Source organism: Anomaloglossus baeobatrachus, chromosome 7, assembly GCF_048569485.1.
Source record: "Anomaloglossus baeobatrachus isolate aAnoBae1 chromosome 7, aAnoBae1.hap1, whole genome shotgun sequence".
Taxonomy (NCBI): Eukaryota; Metazoa; Chordata; class Amphibia; order Anura; family Aromobatidae; genus Anomaloglossus; species Anomaloglossus baeobatrachus.
The window spans coordinates 186,132,831-186,147,712 of record NC_134359.1 but is presented as its reverse complement, the minus strand read 5'-3'; the positions used below and the strand labels follow the sequence as shown (position 1 = coordinate 186,147,712).

The following is a 14,882-nucleotide window of genomic DNA, read 5'->3' as shown; positions in this document are numbered from 1 at the left end:
TCTGACCAAAATGTGGGGGGGGGGACAGGCAGACTCAAATTCTGCACCAGAGCCAATCAGTCTCTAGTTAAGGTGGTGTCACACACAGCGACAACGACAACAACGTCGCTGCTACGTCACCATTTTCTGTGACGTTGCACCGACGTCCCGTCGCTGTCGCTGTGTGTGACATCCAGCAACGAGCTGGCCCCTGCTGTGAGGTCGCCGCTCGTTGCTGAATGTCCAGCTTTATTTTTTAGTCGTCGCTCTCCCGCTGTGACGCACAGATCGCTGTGTGTGACAGCGAGAGAGCGACGAAATGAAGCGAGCAGGGAGCAGGAGCCGGTAAGCTGTAACCAAGGTAAACATCGGGTAACCAAGGTGGTTACCCGATATTTACCTTCGTTACCAGCCTCCGCCGCTCTCACGCTGCCAGCGCCGGCTCCTGCTCTCTGCACATGTAGCTGCAGTACACATCGTGTAATTAACCCGATGTGTATTGTAGCTAGGAGAGCAAGGAGCCAGCGCTGAGCAGTGTGCGCGGCTCCCTGCTCTCTGCACATGTAGCTGCAGTACACATCGTGTAATTAACCCGATGTGTACTGTAGCTAGGAGAGCAGGGAGCCAGCGCTCAGTGTGCGCGGCTCCCTGCTCTCTGCACATGTTGCAGCACAGCGATGCGTGTCGTTATGATCGCTGCTTCGGCTGCTGTGTTTGACAGCTAAGCAGCGATCATAACAGCGACTTACAAGGTCGCTGCTACGTCACAGAAAATAGTGACGTAACAGCGACGTCGTTGTCGCTGTCGTTTAGTGTGACCCCAGCTTTACGCCACTGCTTATCAGGGACATTGTTGCAGCATTTTCCATCTATTTAGCAAAATAAATAAAATTTCATTAAAGGAAATCTGTCACCAGATTTTTGTTACCCAATCTGAGAGCAGCATGATATAGGGGTACAGACCATGATTCTAGAGATTTGTCACATATTCAAGTAAAAAAAACTAGATGGAAATGCATTGATAAACAGGACCCTATGCCTCCAAAATGGCCTCAACCAAACCTTACTTTAACACTCCTAAAGTTATATTTACATTTGACAATTATTATGAATGAGCCTTCCAAAGAATGAGCCTTCCAAAGAACACACGCTTCATAAGTAGGCAGATAACACAGGCTGCGAATCACTTGATGAGGAAAAAGCTTGTTCTGGGCATGAAAAATGATTTGAAGTGGGTTGAAAATTCAAAAATTCATTATTCTCTACAGCATATCATCCTGTGAACCAGGGGCGGACACTGACAGCTTGGGGCCCCTGTGGTATCTAAGATGCCCCGGATTATAAGACGCACCCCAAATTTAGAGATAAAAAAGGTAAAAATAAAAAATAGGGTCCGTCTTATACTACAGTGGTGTCTTACTAGAAAAACAAAAAGCCAGCACTAAATGTGCACTTCAGCACTAAAAAATCCAAACTGTACTTATTATAAAAATGTTGAGATTTTTGGCAAAAAAATTGCAATTTCTTGAGCTGCCTCGCCACGTCACGGCAAATCTCATTTGAGGCAGTCCTACACTAAAATATTTTTTATAAAATGTGCCATACGGCCTCACATATGAATAGTAGAACTGCTCTTAGCAGCACTCACCTGGTCTATTTCAATCCCGTACCCATGACTGAGTCATGGCTGTGGGCGGGACAGGTCCAAGCAAATGCTGCATGAAGTAAATAGCCTGTGGACAAGGCCTGATGACAATGTGAACAGTCACCAACCGCCAAAATCTAGACAGATGGAATACATCCCAAATTGGGGTGCATAGTAAGGTGGAGGTCAACCACCGACCAATTCAATGAAGAAAAACAAAAAGCCAGCACTAAATGTGCAATTCAGCACTAAAAAGTGATGTCTTACTTTAGGGGGGGCGGCAGCGGTGGTGGAGTGGGGTCACAAGAGGCAGGGGCAGTGCTGGAGTAGGGCAACGCTGGCTGTGTTGGCTGCTGCATGGTCGGATTTGTTGGCTGCTGTGTGGCCGGCTGTACTGGCTGCTGCGCGGCTGGCTGTACTGGCTGCTGTGTGGCTGGCTGTGCTGGTTGCGGAGGCTGTACTGGCTGTGTGAATAAGGGCGGTGCAGCTGTTGTCCCAGATACTGGTGGTGTCGGCTTCAAAGAAATGCCCCCAGAATCGTCGCCTAATCAGATTGAGCTCTTGGCTCAATGACAATCTGAGATCTCATCTGCGCACACGCTGACTCCTGGCGGCATTATTTGAAGATCACACCACCAAAAGAGTATCTCACCTCCCGCACCATCCTGCTCCACACTGCTGACAGAGCATCTTACACGCAGCATCACCCTCCTCTACACAGCCCCTACTGCAGCCAGCACAGCAGACAAAACATCTCACCCGACCCAGCCAGCACAGTGTCGCACCGCCAATAGAGCATCTCACCCGCCGCAGCCAGCACAGCCCCGCACCACCAAGAAAACATCTCACCCGCTGTAGCCAGCACAGCCCCACACCGCCGACAGAGCATCTAACCTACCGGAGCCAGCACAGCTGCGCACCGCCTTGCTCCACATACACCCAACCGCAGCCAGAACAGTGCGTCTTAAAATCCGAATGTAGCTTACTGGGAGGTGGAGAATCACCTCCCGGTAAGCTACATTCGGATTTTAAGACGCAACCCTCATTTTCCTCCCAAATGTTTGGGAGGAAAAGTGCATCTTATAATCCGAAAAATATGGTATATATATATCTCACGAAATCCCCATACACTACACCTGTAATATACTACATCATTACACCCCCATGTACTACACCTGTAATATACTACACACCCCATGTACTACACCTGTAATATACTACATCCCCATATAATACACCTATAATATATATACACCTGTAATATACTACATCACTATAACTCCCCATAAACTACACCTGCAAATTAATATACTAGATCACTACACCCCCTATATACTACACCTGCAATATATATCACTACACCCCCTATATACTACATCTGCAATAAACATCACTACACCTCTATATACTACATCTGCAATATACATCACTACACTGCCTATATATTACACCTGCAATATACATCACTACACCCCCTATATACTACACCTGCAATATACATCACTACACTCCCTATATATTACATCTGCAATATACATCACTACACCCCTTTATACTACATCTGCAATATACATCACTACACACCCTATATACTACATCTGCAATATATATCACTACACCCCCTATATACCACATCTGCAATATACATCACTATACCCCCTATATACTACACCTACAATATACATTACTACACCCCCGAAATATTACACCTGCAATATACATCACTACACCCTCTATATACTACATCTGCAATATATATCACTACACCCCCTATATACTACATCTGCAATATACATCACTACACCCCCTAAATATTACACCTGCAATATACATCACTACACCCCCTATATACTACACCTGCAATATACATCACTACACACCCAATATATACTACACCTACAATATGCATCACTACACCCCGTATATACTACATCTGCAATATACATTACTACACCCCCTACATACGACATCTGCAATATACATCACTACATCCCCTACATACTACATCTGCAATATATATCACTACACACCCTATATACTAGACATGCAATATACATCACAATGTGACGCCCTGGCCTATCAGGTCGTCACAGGGTATTGTGCAATCTGCCCTTCTGAACAATATCCACCTCCTCCTTGGTTAAGGGTCCCTAACCTTTGGTGTTGCGAAGAACAAGCTAATCAAAATCCTAGGAACACTCTGCACCAAGCCCACCAGAAACACCAGTGAATGGCCTGAGTGGAATAGGGTCACCCACTTGAGGGGTTGGTTAAGGGGAGGTCAGGAGTGTCAGGAGTAGGCCAGTGTAGTGTTGGAAGTGAAAGTGAGAGGAGGTCAGGACTGGAGCTGGGCTCCTCTTAACTACTATGTGGCAGACGTTGATCTGGGCCTGGTAGGAGCTGGACCCCGGTCACAGGGGATCGTGACAAGGGGCACGGACTGTTGAGGAGGACAGCCGGCTTCCTTGTGCCATCAGGGGCCAGGTCACGACGGAGTACGTGAACCCTAGGTCAGGGAGTAGCTTCAGGCATCATGACAATTTACCCGACGAGGACGGAGCCTTCAAAATCCGTTCTCCACCCACTCTAAAATTGGAGTACCAGCGCGACGAGGGGGATAGGACTTTCCACATATACGGTCCAGAAAATCCCAAGCGTGAACCCTGAGAGCAAGCTCACCCAGTTAGCCATACTGGGGAGCGGGAGCCGATTAGTTTCACACTAAAGGGACCAACTAGAAGACAAGGTGCCAAGGCAAAGGTCAAAGACTAACAGGCAACACCAATGGGCACAGGGTCCAGGCGTGCTCCTTCCCAGCGGCAGCGGTGTCCAGAACTTTGGTTTACCACAGTTGTCTGTATCAGCGTTATTGGACTGAGTGACTACACAAGTGACCTTTACCATCCCAACGGCACAATCCTGTCCTTATAACCGAGTCCCGGGGCATTCCCTCTACCTGTGGATGGGTTAAAGACCTGGCTGCCCACACCATCATCACCGGGTACTCCCAACCGCAGCGGTGGTACTCCATCTTTTCACGCACCACGGGTGGCGTCACGAACTTTCCACACCATCCCCTGTAAATACACCCCCCTTATTCGAGTGGCCGCACGACCCCCGGGTCCAGAGACCCCTCTAGCCACCGCGGATCCGGATCCGAGCAGCCCAGCTGCTGGCACAGGGGCGGTACAACAACACCCCTATATACTACATCTGCAATATACATCACAACACCCCCTATATACATCTGCAATATACAGTACATCACTACACCCCCTATATACTAAACATGCAATATACATCACAACACCCCTATATATTACACATGCAATATACATCACAAAAGCCCTATATACTACATCTGCAATATACTGTACATCACTGTACATCACTAAACCCCCTATATGTACTACATATGCAATATACATCACTACACCCCCTATATACTATACATGCAATATACATCCTAACACCCCTATATATATTACACATGCAATATACATCACAACACCACTACATACTACATATGCAATATACATCACTACACCCCCTATATACTACATCTGTAATATACATCACAACACCCCCTACATACTACACATGCAATATACATCACTACACCCCAATATACTACACCTACAATATACATCACTACACCCTCTATATACTACACATGCAATATACATCACAACACCCCTATATACTACATCTGCAATATACATCACAACACCCCTATTATACATCTGCAATATACATCACTACACCCCCTATATACTACACATGCAATATACATCACAACACCCCTATATACTACATCTGCAATATACATCACAACACCCCTATTATACATCTGCAATATACATCACTACACCCCCTATATACTACACATGCAATATACATCACAACACCCCCTATATATTACATATGCAATATACATCACAACACCCCTATATACTATATCTGCAATATACATCCCTACACCACCATATACTACACCTATAATATACTACATCATTACACCCCCATATACTACACCTGCAAATTAATATACTACATCACTACACCCCCTCTATACTACACCTGCAATATACTGTACTACATCATTACAACCCCTATATATTACACCTGCAATATACATCACTACACCCCTATATACTACACCTGCAATATACATCACTACACCCCCTATATACTACATCTGCAACATATAGTACAGACCAAAAGTTTGGACACACATTCTCATTCAAAGAGTTTTCTTTATTTTCATGACTATGAAAATTGTAGATTCACATTGAAGGCATCAAAACTATGAATTAACACATGTGGAATGAAATACTTAATAAGAAAGTGTGAAACAACTGAAAAAAATCAGCTAAGAAAAACGAGTGGCCATCATTACTTTAAGAAATGAAGGTCAGTCAGCATAACTTTGAAAGTGTCCCCAAGTGCAGTGGCAAAAACCATCAAACGCTACAAAGAAACTGGCTAAAATAAGGACCGCCCTAGGATAGGAAGACCAAGAGTCACCTCTGTTGCGGAGGATGAGTTTATCCGAGTCCCCAGCCTCAGAAATCGCAGGTTAACAGCAGCTCAGAATAGAGATCAGGTCAATGCAACACAGAGTTCTAGCAGCAGACACATCTCTAGAACAACTTTTAGGAGGAGACTTTGTGCAGCAGGCCTTCATAGTAAAACAGCTGCTAGGAAACTACTGCTAAGGACAGGCAACAAGCAGAAGAGACTTGTTTGGGCTAAAGAACACAAGGAATGGACATTAAACCAGTGAAAATCTGTACTTTGGTCTGATGAGTCCAAATTTGAGATCTTTGGATCCAACCACCGTGTCTTTGCGCGACGCAGAAAAGGTGAACAGATGGACTCTACATGCCTGGTTCCCATCGTGAAGCATGGAGAAGGAGGTGTGATTTTGTGGGGGTGCTTTGCTGTTGACACTATTGGGGATTTATTCAAAATTGAAGGCATACTGAACCAGCATGGCTACCACAGCATCTTGCAGCGGCATGCTATTCCATTCGATTTGCATTTAGTTGGACCACCATTTATTTTTCAACAGGACAATGACCCCAAACACACCTCCAGGCTGTGTAAGGGCTATTTGACTAAGAAGGAGAGTGATGGGATGCTACGCCAGATGACCTGGCCTCCACAGTCACCAGACCTGAACCCAATTGAGATGGTTTGGGTGAGCTGAACCGCAGAGTGAAGGCAAAAAGGCCAACAAATGCTAAGCATCTCTGGGAACTCCTTCATGACTGTTGGAAGTCCATTTCCGGTGACTACCTCTTGAAGCTCACCAAGAGATTGCCAAGAGTGTGCAAAGCAGTAATCAAAGCAAAAGGTGGCTACTTTGAAGATATATTTTCAGTTTTTTAACACTTTTTTGATAAGTATTTCATTCCACATGTGTTAATTCATAGTTTTGATGCCTTCAATGTGAAAATGTGAAGCTACAATTTTCAGAGTCATGAAAATAAAGAAAACTCTTTGAATGAGAAGCTGTGTCCAAACTTTTGGTCTGTACTGTACATCACTACACACCCTATATACCAGTGACGGCGAACCTATGGCACGCGTGCCAGAGAGGGCACGCAGAGCACTCTCTGCTGGCACGCGCGTCCTTGCCTCAGGCAGAATCGTCCTGCCGTTTTGAATTGCTGGCGCGCTAGCGCTAGCAGTTCAAAGTTGTGACTGTCAGATCGGAGGAGACATTGCTCCTCCCGCTGACACCCCCCGCATCGTCATTAAGCCCGATTGTCGCATACCATGATGTGACGGCCGCTGCCTCAAGCAGAATCGTACTGCCGCTTTAAATTGCTGGCGCGCTAGCGCTAGCAGTTCAAAGTTGTGACTGTCAGATCGGAGGAGACATTGCTCCTCCCGCTGACACCCCCCCCCCGCAGCATCATTAAGCCCGACACTGTCTCATACCTAATTCGAACCTCCCACTCCCGGATCCAAGACTTCTTCCGAGCTGCACCAACCCTCTGGAACGCTCTACCCCAAGAAGTTAGGACAAATCACAACTTACTCAGCTTCAGACGCACCCTAAAGACGCATCTTTTTAGGGCGGCCTATCACACTCCCTAATCAGATTCGATTCACATAGTCCCTCTACAACCTCTCACAACATAGCTCCACATCAAACTCCATGGCACCCAAAGGCATCTCAAGGCTCGGGCCCACTGGTCCAGGAAACCATTATCCAGCCCCATTTCCGTGAGATGGTTGGATTGTCATTGTAAATAAGCACTTGAACCTTGCCTCTCCCCCCATCTCATTGTAGATTGTAAGCTCTCACGAGCAGGGTTGTATTTTTTTCCCCTCTAAATATTGTATTTCTATAACTGTTACTTGTTTGTATATGATCCTCCTGAATTGTAAAGCGCTACGGAATATGTTGGCGCTATAGAAATAAAGATTATTATTATTATTATTATGTGACGGTGACGGCGCCGGCGTCATCACGTGTTGTGGCCGCGGGAATAGAGAAGACTTGAGGAGACCAGGAGCGAACAGCGGTGAAGTGGGAGTAGGAAGGTGAGTAGTACGATTTTTTTTTTTTTTTACTATCTAGAGGCGACTAAAAAGTAACAAATAAAAACTGAGTGGGCACAGTATTACAAGGATCTGGATGGGCAGAGTATTACAAGGATCTGGATGGGCACAGTATTACAAGGATCTGGATGGGCACAGTATTACAAGGATCTGGATGGGCACAGTATTACAAGGATCTGGATGGGCACAGTATTACAAGGATCTGGATGGGCACAGTATTACAAGGATCTGGATGGGCACAGTATTACAAGGATCCTGATGGGCACAGTATTACAAGGATCTGGATGGGCACAGTATTACAAGGATCTGGATGGGCACAGTATTACAAGGATCTGGATGGGCACAGTATTACAAGAATCTGGATGGGGCACAGTATTACAAGGATCTGGATGGGGCACAGTATTACAAGGATCTGGATGGGCACAGTATTACAAGGATCTGGATGGGCACAGTATTACAAGGATCTGGATGGGCACAGTATTACAAGGATCTGGATGGGCACAGTATTACAAGGATCTGGATGGGCACAGTATTACAAGGATCTGGATGGGCACAGTATTACAAGGATCTGGATGGGCACAGTATTACAAGGATCCTGATGGGCACAGTATTACAAGGATCCGGATGGGCACAGTATTACAAGGATCTGGATGGGCACAGTATTACAAGGATCTGGATGGGCACAGTATTACAAGAATCTGGATGGGGCACAGTATTACAAGAATCTGGATGGGGCACAGTATTACAAGGATCTGGATGGGGCACAGTATTACAAGGATCTGGATGGGCACAGTATTACAAGGATCTGGATGGGGCACAGTATTACAAGGATCTGGATGGGCACAGTATTACAAGGATCTGGATGGGCACAGTATTACAAGGATCTGGATGGGCACAGTATTACAAGGATCTGGATGGGCACAGTATTACAAGGATCTGGATGGGCACAGTATTACAAGGATCTGGATGGGCACAGTATTACAAGGATCTGGATGGGGCACAGTATTACAAGAATCTGGATGGGGCACAGTATTACAAGGATCTGGATGGGGCACAGTATTACAAGAATCTGGATGGGGCACAGTATTACAAGAATCTGGATGGGGCACAGTATTACAAGAATCTGGATGGGGCACAGTATTACAAGAATCTGGATGGGGCACAGTATTACAAGGATCTGGATGGGCACAGTATTACAAGGATCTGGATGGGGCACAGTATTACAAGGATCTGGATGGGCACAGTATTACAAGGATCTGGATGGGGCACAGTATTACAAGGATCTGGATGGGCACAGTATTACAAGGATCTGGATGGGCACAGTATTACAAGGATCTGGATGGGCACAGTATTACAAGGATCTGGATGGGCACAGTATTACAAGGATCTGGATGGGCACAGTATTACAAGGATCTGGATGGGGCACAGTATTACAAGAATCTGGATGGGGCACAGTATTACAAGGATCTGGATGGGGCACAGTATTACAAGAATCTGGATGGGGCACAGTATTACAAGAATCTGGATGGGGCACAGTATTACAAGAATCTGGATGGGGCACAGTATTACAAGGATCTGGATGGGGCACAGTATTACAAGGATCTGGATGGGGCACAGTATTACAAGGATCTGGATGGGCACAGTATTACAAGGATCTGGATGGGCACAGTATTACAAGGATCTGGATGGGCACAGTATTACAAGGATCTGGATGGGCACAGTATTACAAGGATCTGGATGGGCACAGTATTACAAGGATCTGGATGGGCACAGTATTACAAGGATCTGGATGGGCACAGTATTACAAGGATCTGGATGGGCACGGTATTACAAGGATCTGGATGGGGCACAGTATTACAAGGATCTGGATGGGCACAGTATTATATGTATCTGGATGGGCACAGTATTATCTGGATGGGCACAGTATTATATGTATCTGGATGGGCACAGTATTATATGCATCTGGATTGGGCACAGTATTATATGGTTCTGAATGGGCACAGTATTATATGTATCTGGATGGGCACAGTATTATCTGTATCTGGATGGGGCACAGTATTATATGTATCTGGATGGGGCTCAGTATTATATGTATCTGGATGGGGCACAGTATTATATGTATCTGGATGGGCACAGTATTACAAGGATCTGGATGGGCACAGTATTATATGTATCTGGATGGGCACAGTATTATCTGGATGGGCACAGTATTATATGTATCTGGATGGGCACAGTATTATATGCATCTGGATTGGGCACAGTATTATATGGTTCTGGATGGGCACAGTATTATATGTATCTGGATGGGCACAGTATTATCTGTATCTGGATGGGGCACAGTATTATATGTATCTGGATGGGGCACAGTATTATATGTATCTGGATGGGGCACAGTATTATATGTATCTGGATGGGCACAGTATTACAAGGATCTGGATGGGCACAGTATTATATGTATCTGGATGGGCACAGTATTATATGCATCTGGATTGGGCACAGTATTATATGTATCTGGATGGGCACAGTATTATATGTATCTGGATGGGCACAGTATTATCTGTATCTGGATGGGGCACAGTATTATATGTATCTGGATGGGCACAGTATTACAATGATCTGGATGGGCACAGTATTATATGTATCTGGATGGGCACAGTATTATCTGGATGGGCACAGTATTATATGTATCTGGATGGGCACAGTATTATCTGGATGGGCACAGTATTATATGTATCTGGATGGGCACAGTATTATCTGGATGGGCACAGTATTATATGTATCTGGATGGGCACAGTATTACAAGGATCTGGGTGGGGCACAGTACTAGATGGAGAGTATCAGGATGGGAACATTACATGTGCTGTGGATGTGGAGTGGGGGGGGCCATGGAACCAGTCTTATTGGAGAGGTGGTGAACACAGTAATTAAAAGTTAAAGTGCACCGGTCACACGTTTGGCGGCTGTTGGCAATCTTAGCACCCGGACCGCCAGCGAAACTTTTGACATGTCTTTGATAGGTACAATTTAAGTTATATATATTTTTCTTTTGTCAAATGTGGAGCTGCAGCCAATATATATTTTTTCAGTTCACAGTGAAGCTTTCCGAGCCAGCCAGCTTTCCGAGCCAGCCAGCTTTTCAAAGCCAGCCAGCTTTTCCAAGCTAGACAGCTTTTCCAAGACAGCCCAGCCAGCTTTTCCGAGCCAGCCAGCTTTTCCGAGCCAGCCAGCTTTTCAAAGCCAGCAAGCTTTTCCGAGCCAGCCAGCTTTTCCGAGCCAGCCAGCTTTTCAAAGCCAGCAAGCTTTTCCAAGCCAGTCCATCCAGCTTCTCCGAGCCAGCCAGCCTGCTTTTCCAAGCCAGACAGCTTTTCCAAGCCAGCCCAGCCAGCTTTCCGAGCCAGCCAGCCTGCTTTTCCAAGCCAGACAGCTTTTCCAAGCCAGCCCAGACAGCTTTCCGAGCCAGCCAGCCTGCTTTTCCAAGCCAGACAGCTTTTCCAAGCCAGCCCAGCCAGCTTTCCGAGCCAGCCAGCCTGCTTTTCCAAGCCAGACAGCTTTTCCAAGCCAGCCCAGCCAGCTTTCCGAGCCAGCCAGCCTGCTTTTCCAAGCCAGACAGCTTTTCCAAGCCAGCACAGCCAGCTTTCCGAGCCAGCCAGCTTTCCGAGCCAGCCAGCTTTCCGAACCAGCCAGCTTTTCCGAGCCAGCCAGCTTTTCAAAGCCAGCAAGCTTTTCCAAGCCAGTCCATCCAGCTTCTCCGAGCCAGCCAGCCTGCTTTTCCAAGCCAGACAGCTTTTCCAAGCCAGCCCAGCCAGCTTTCCGAGCCAGCCAGCCTGCTTTTCCAAGCCAGACAGCTTTTCCAAGCCAGCCCAGCCAGCTTTCCGAGCCAGCCAGCCTGCTTTTCCAAGCCAGACAGCTTTTCCAAGCCAGCCCAGCCAGCTTTCCGAGCCAGCCAGCCTGCTTTTCCAAGCCAGACAGCTTTTCCAAGCCAGCCCAGCCAGCTTTCCGAGCCAGCCAGCCTGCTTTTCCAAGCCAGACAGCTTTTCCAAGCCAGCACAGCCAGCTTTCCGAGCCAGCCAGCTTTCCGAGCCAGCCAGCTTTCCGAACCAGCCAGCTTTTCCGAGCCAGCCAGCTTTTCCGAGCCAGCCAGCTTTTCAAATCCAGCAAGCTTTTCAAATCCAGCAAGCTTTTCAAATCCAGCAAGCTTTTCAAATCCAGCAAGCTTTTCAAAGCCAGCAAGCTTTTCAAAGCCAGCAAGCTTTTCCAAGCCAGTCCATCCAGCTTCTCCGAGCCAGCCCATCCAGCTTTTCCGAGCCAGCCAGCTTTTCCAAGCTAGCCCAGCCAGCTTTCCGAGCCAGCCAGCTTCTCCGAGACAGCCAGCTTTTCTGAGACAACCAGCTTTTCCGAGACAGCCAGCTTCCCTTGCTACTTTCCAAGCTAATCAGGACTCAGAAGTTGGCAGCCACCAGATATGAGTACAGCAAAAAAAGCAAAAACAGATAGTGGAAGATCATTCCAAGAGGTCTGGACAGAGTCATTTGGAGTTATTGAACGCAGTGGGAAAGCGTTATGTACTCTGTGTAATGAAAGTGTTGTGTGTCGCACATCAAGTGTCAGACGGCACTTTGACACCAACCACAAAAATGTTGCCCAACTAAGTGAAACTGAACGAAAAGAGTTTCTTGAAGGCAAATTGAGAAAATATAATTCCCAGTCTCTTAGTTTTTGCAACTATCTTTCTCCAAGTAGAACAAATCATCTGACAGCTGCCAGTTTTCAAATGTCCCTGGTCTTAGCAAAACATGGTAAGCCCCTCTCTGATGGGGAAATTATCAAAGCAGCCATGTTGTCTGGGAGTAATTCTCTTTTTCATGATTTGCCAAATAAAGATCAAATTAGTCAACGCATCTCTGAGATGCCACTTAGCAGAAATACTGTTAAAGATCGAGTCCAGCGCATGGCAAGTGATGTTAGTCAGCAGCTCACCACTGACCTACAAAAGGCAGCTTGTTACTCAATGTGCTTGGATGAAAGCACAGATGTAAAAAATCACGCAAGACTAGCAGTAATTTTGCGTTATGCTGCTGGTGACACTATGAGAGAGGAGCTGGTGAAACTGTTATCCTTGCCTGAAAGAACACAAGGGATAGATATCCACAATGCTGTGATGGAGGCTTTTTTGTCACAAGACATAAGACCAGAAAAAGTTGTTTCAATTACTAGTGATGGGGCACCTTCTATGGTGGGTAAATCAGCTGGTTTCATACAGTTCTTTGTTAAAGAAATAAAACATGAAGTCATTCAGTTCCATTGTATTATACATCAAGAAGCTCTCTGTGCCAGGGAAAGTAGCAAAAAATTTGAGGATGTCCTTAAAGATGTCACAAAAATGGTTAATTACATCATAGCTCGTGCTCTAAATTCTCGACAATTTCAAGCACTTCTTGAGGAGGTTCAGGCACAGTATAATTGCTTACTTATGTACAATAATGTCCGGTGGCTGAGCAGAGGACAAGTCCTGGAGAGATTTGTAGCTTGCTTGGAAGAAATTAGGCTGTTTATGAATGAAAAAGGGCAGGAATATCCACAGCTCACTGATATGGCCTGGCTTACCAACCTCATGTTTTTCACAGATTTTACACTACACTTCAATGTACTGAATAAACAACTACAAGGTGTAGCTGTAGGGAAAACAGCAGAAAGAATGTTTTTTGATATTAAAACATTTGAGAGAAAACTTCAGGTTTTTGAAAGAGACATTGAAAGTGGGCAACTGAAATATTTTCCAAATCTAAAAATGCATTTAGAAAATTCTACATTTGTAGACAGTCTCACCAGCCATCAAGAAATCTACAAGGAATTTTCTAGCATTGTACGAGCTGCAAAGGTCAATTTTAGTAACAGATTTTTACAGTTCCGTAAAATGGAGACAACTCTGTGTTTTCTGACATTTCCAGAGAGAGCCAAATTTGAAGATATTGATCTTTCCTGCTTACAATGGTTAGATTTAGGGAATCTTGAAATGGAGCTATTGGAATTTCAAGAAAGCTCTATCTGGAAAAATAAATTCTGTGACCTGCGTGAAACACTTGAGAAGATAGAAGGAATGACAAAGGACAGCCCAGTTAGTTCAGAAAATGAAATCCTTAAAGTGTGGAATTCTCTGCCAAATAATTTTAAGTCAATGAAAGCACTTGGGATTGCTTTACTTAACCTGTTTGGGTCGTCATATTCTTGTGAGCAGCTGTTTTCAGCTTTGAATTATATCAAATCTGACATTAGAAACAGACTAATAGATGACCTGAGTGCAGCATGTGTTGCCCTCAAACTTACAAAGTATGAGCCAAGGGTAGACAAGTTATCAGCATGCATGCAACAGCAAAAATCACATTAATTGTTCAAAAGCATGCCAAATGATTGTAAAGTTCTGTTATTCAGATTATATTGCCCTCGTGGCACTTCACAATAAATAAATGGGTTTTGTGTTGTAGTTTGGGCACTCCGTCTCTGAAAGGTTCGCCATGACTGCTATATACTACACTTGCAATATACATCACTACACCCCTATATATTACACCTGCAATATACTACATCACTTCACCCCCTATATACTACATCTGCAATATACATCACTACACCCCCTATATACTACATCTGCAATATCCATCACTACACCTCCATGTACTACACC

General features: G+C 45.4%; 1 protein-coding gene across 1 annotated transcript; it reads left to right on the top strand.

Moving 5' to 3' along the window:
* The first annotated feature begins 12,662 nt into the window (after positions 1 to 12,662).
* LOC142246653 (general transcription factor II-I repeat domain-containing protein 2-like) lies at positions 12,663 to 14,585 on the top strand. Its single transcript, XM_075319720.1, has one exon. It carries the CDS (start codon positions 12,663 to 12,665, stop codon positions 14,583 to 14,585), a length of 1,923 nt encoding a protein of 640 aa, XP_075175835.1.
* Positions 14,586 to 14,882: the final 297 nt, after the last annotated feature.

Coding starts and splice junctions, on each gene's coding strand:
- LOC142246653 (XM_075319720.1), top strand. CDS start 12,663: ATGAGTACAGCAAAAAAAGCAAAAACAGATAGTGGAAGATCATTCCAA.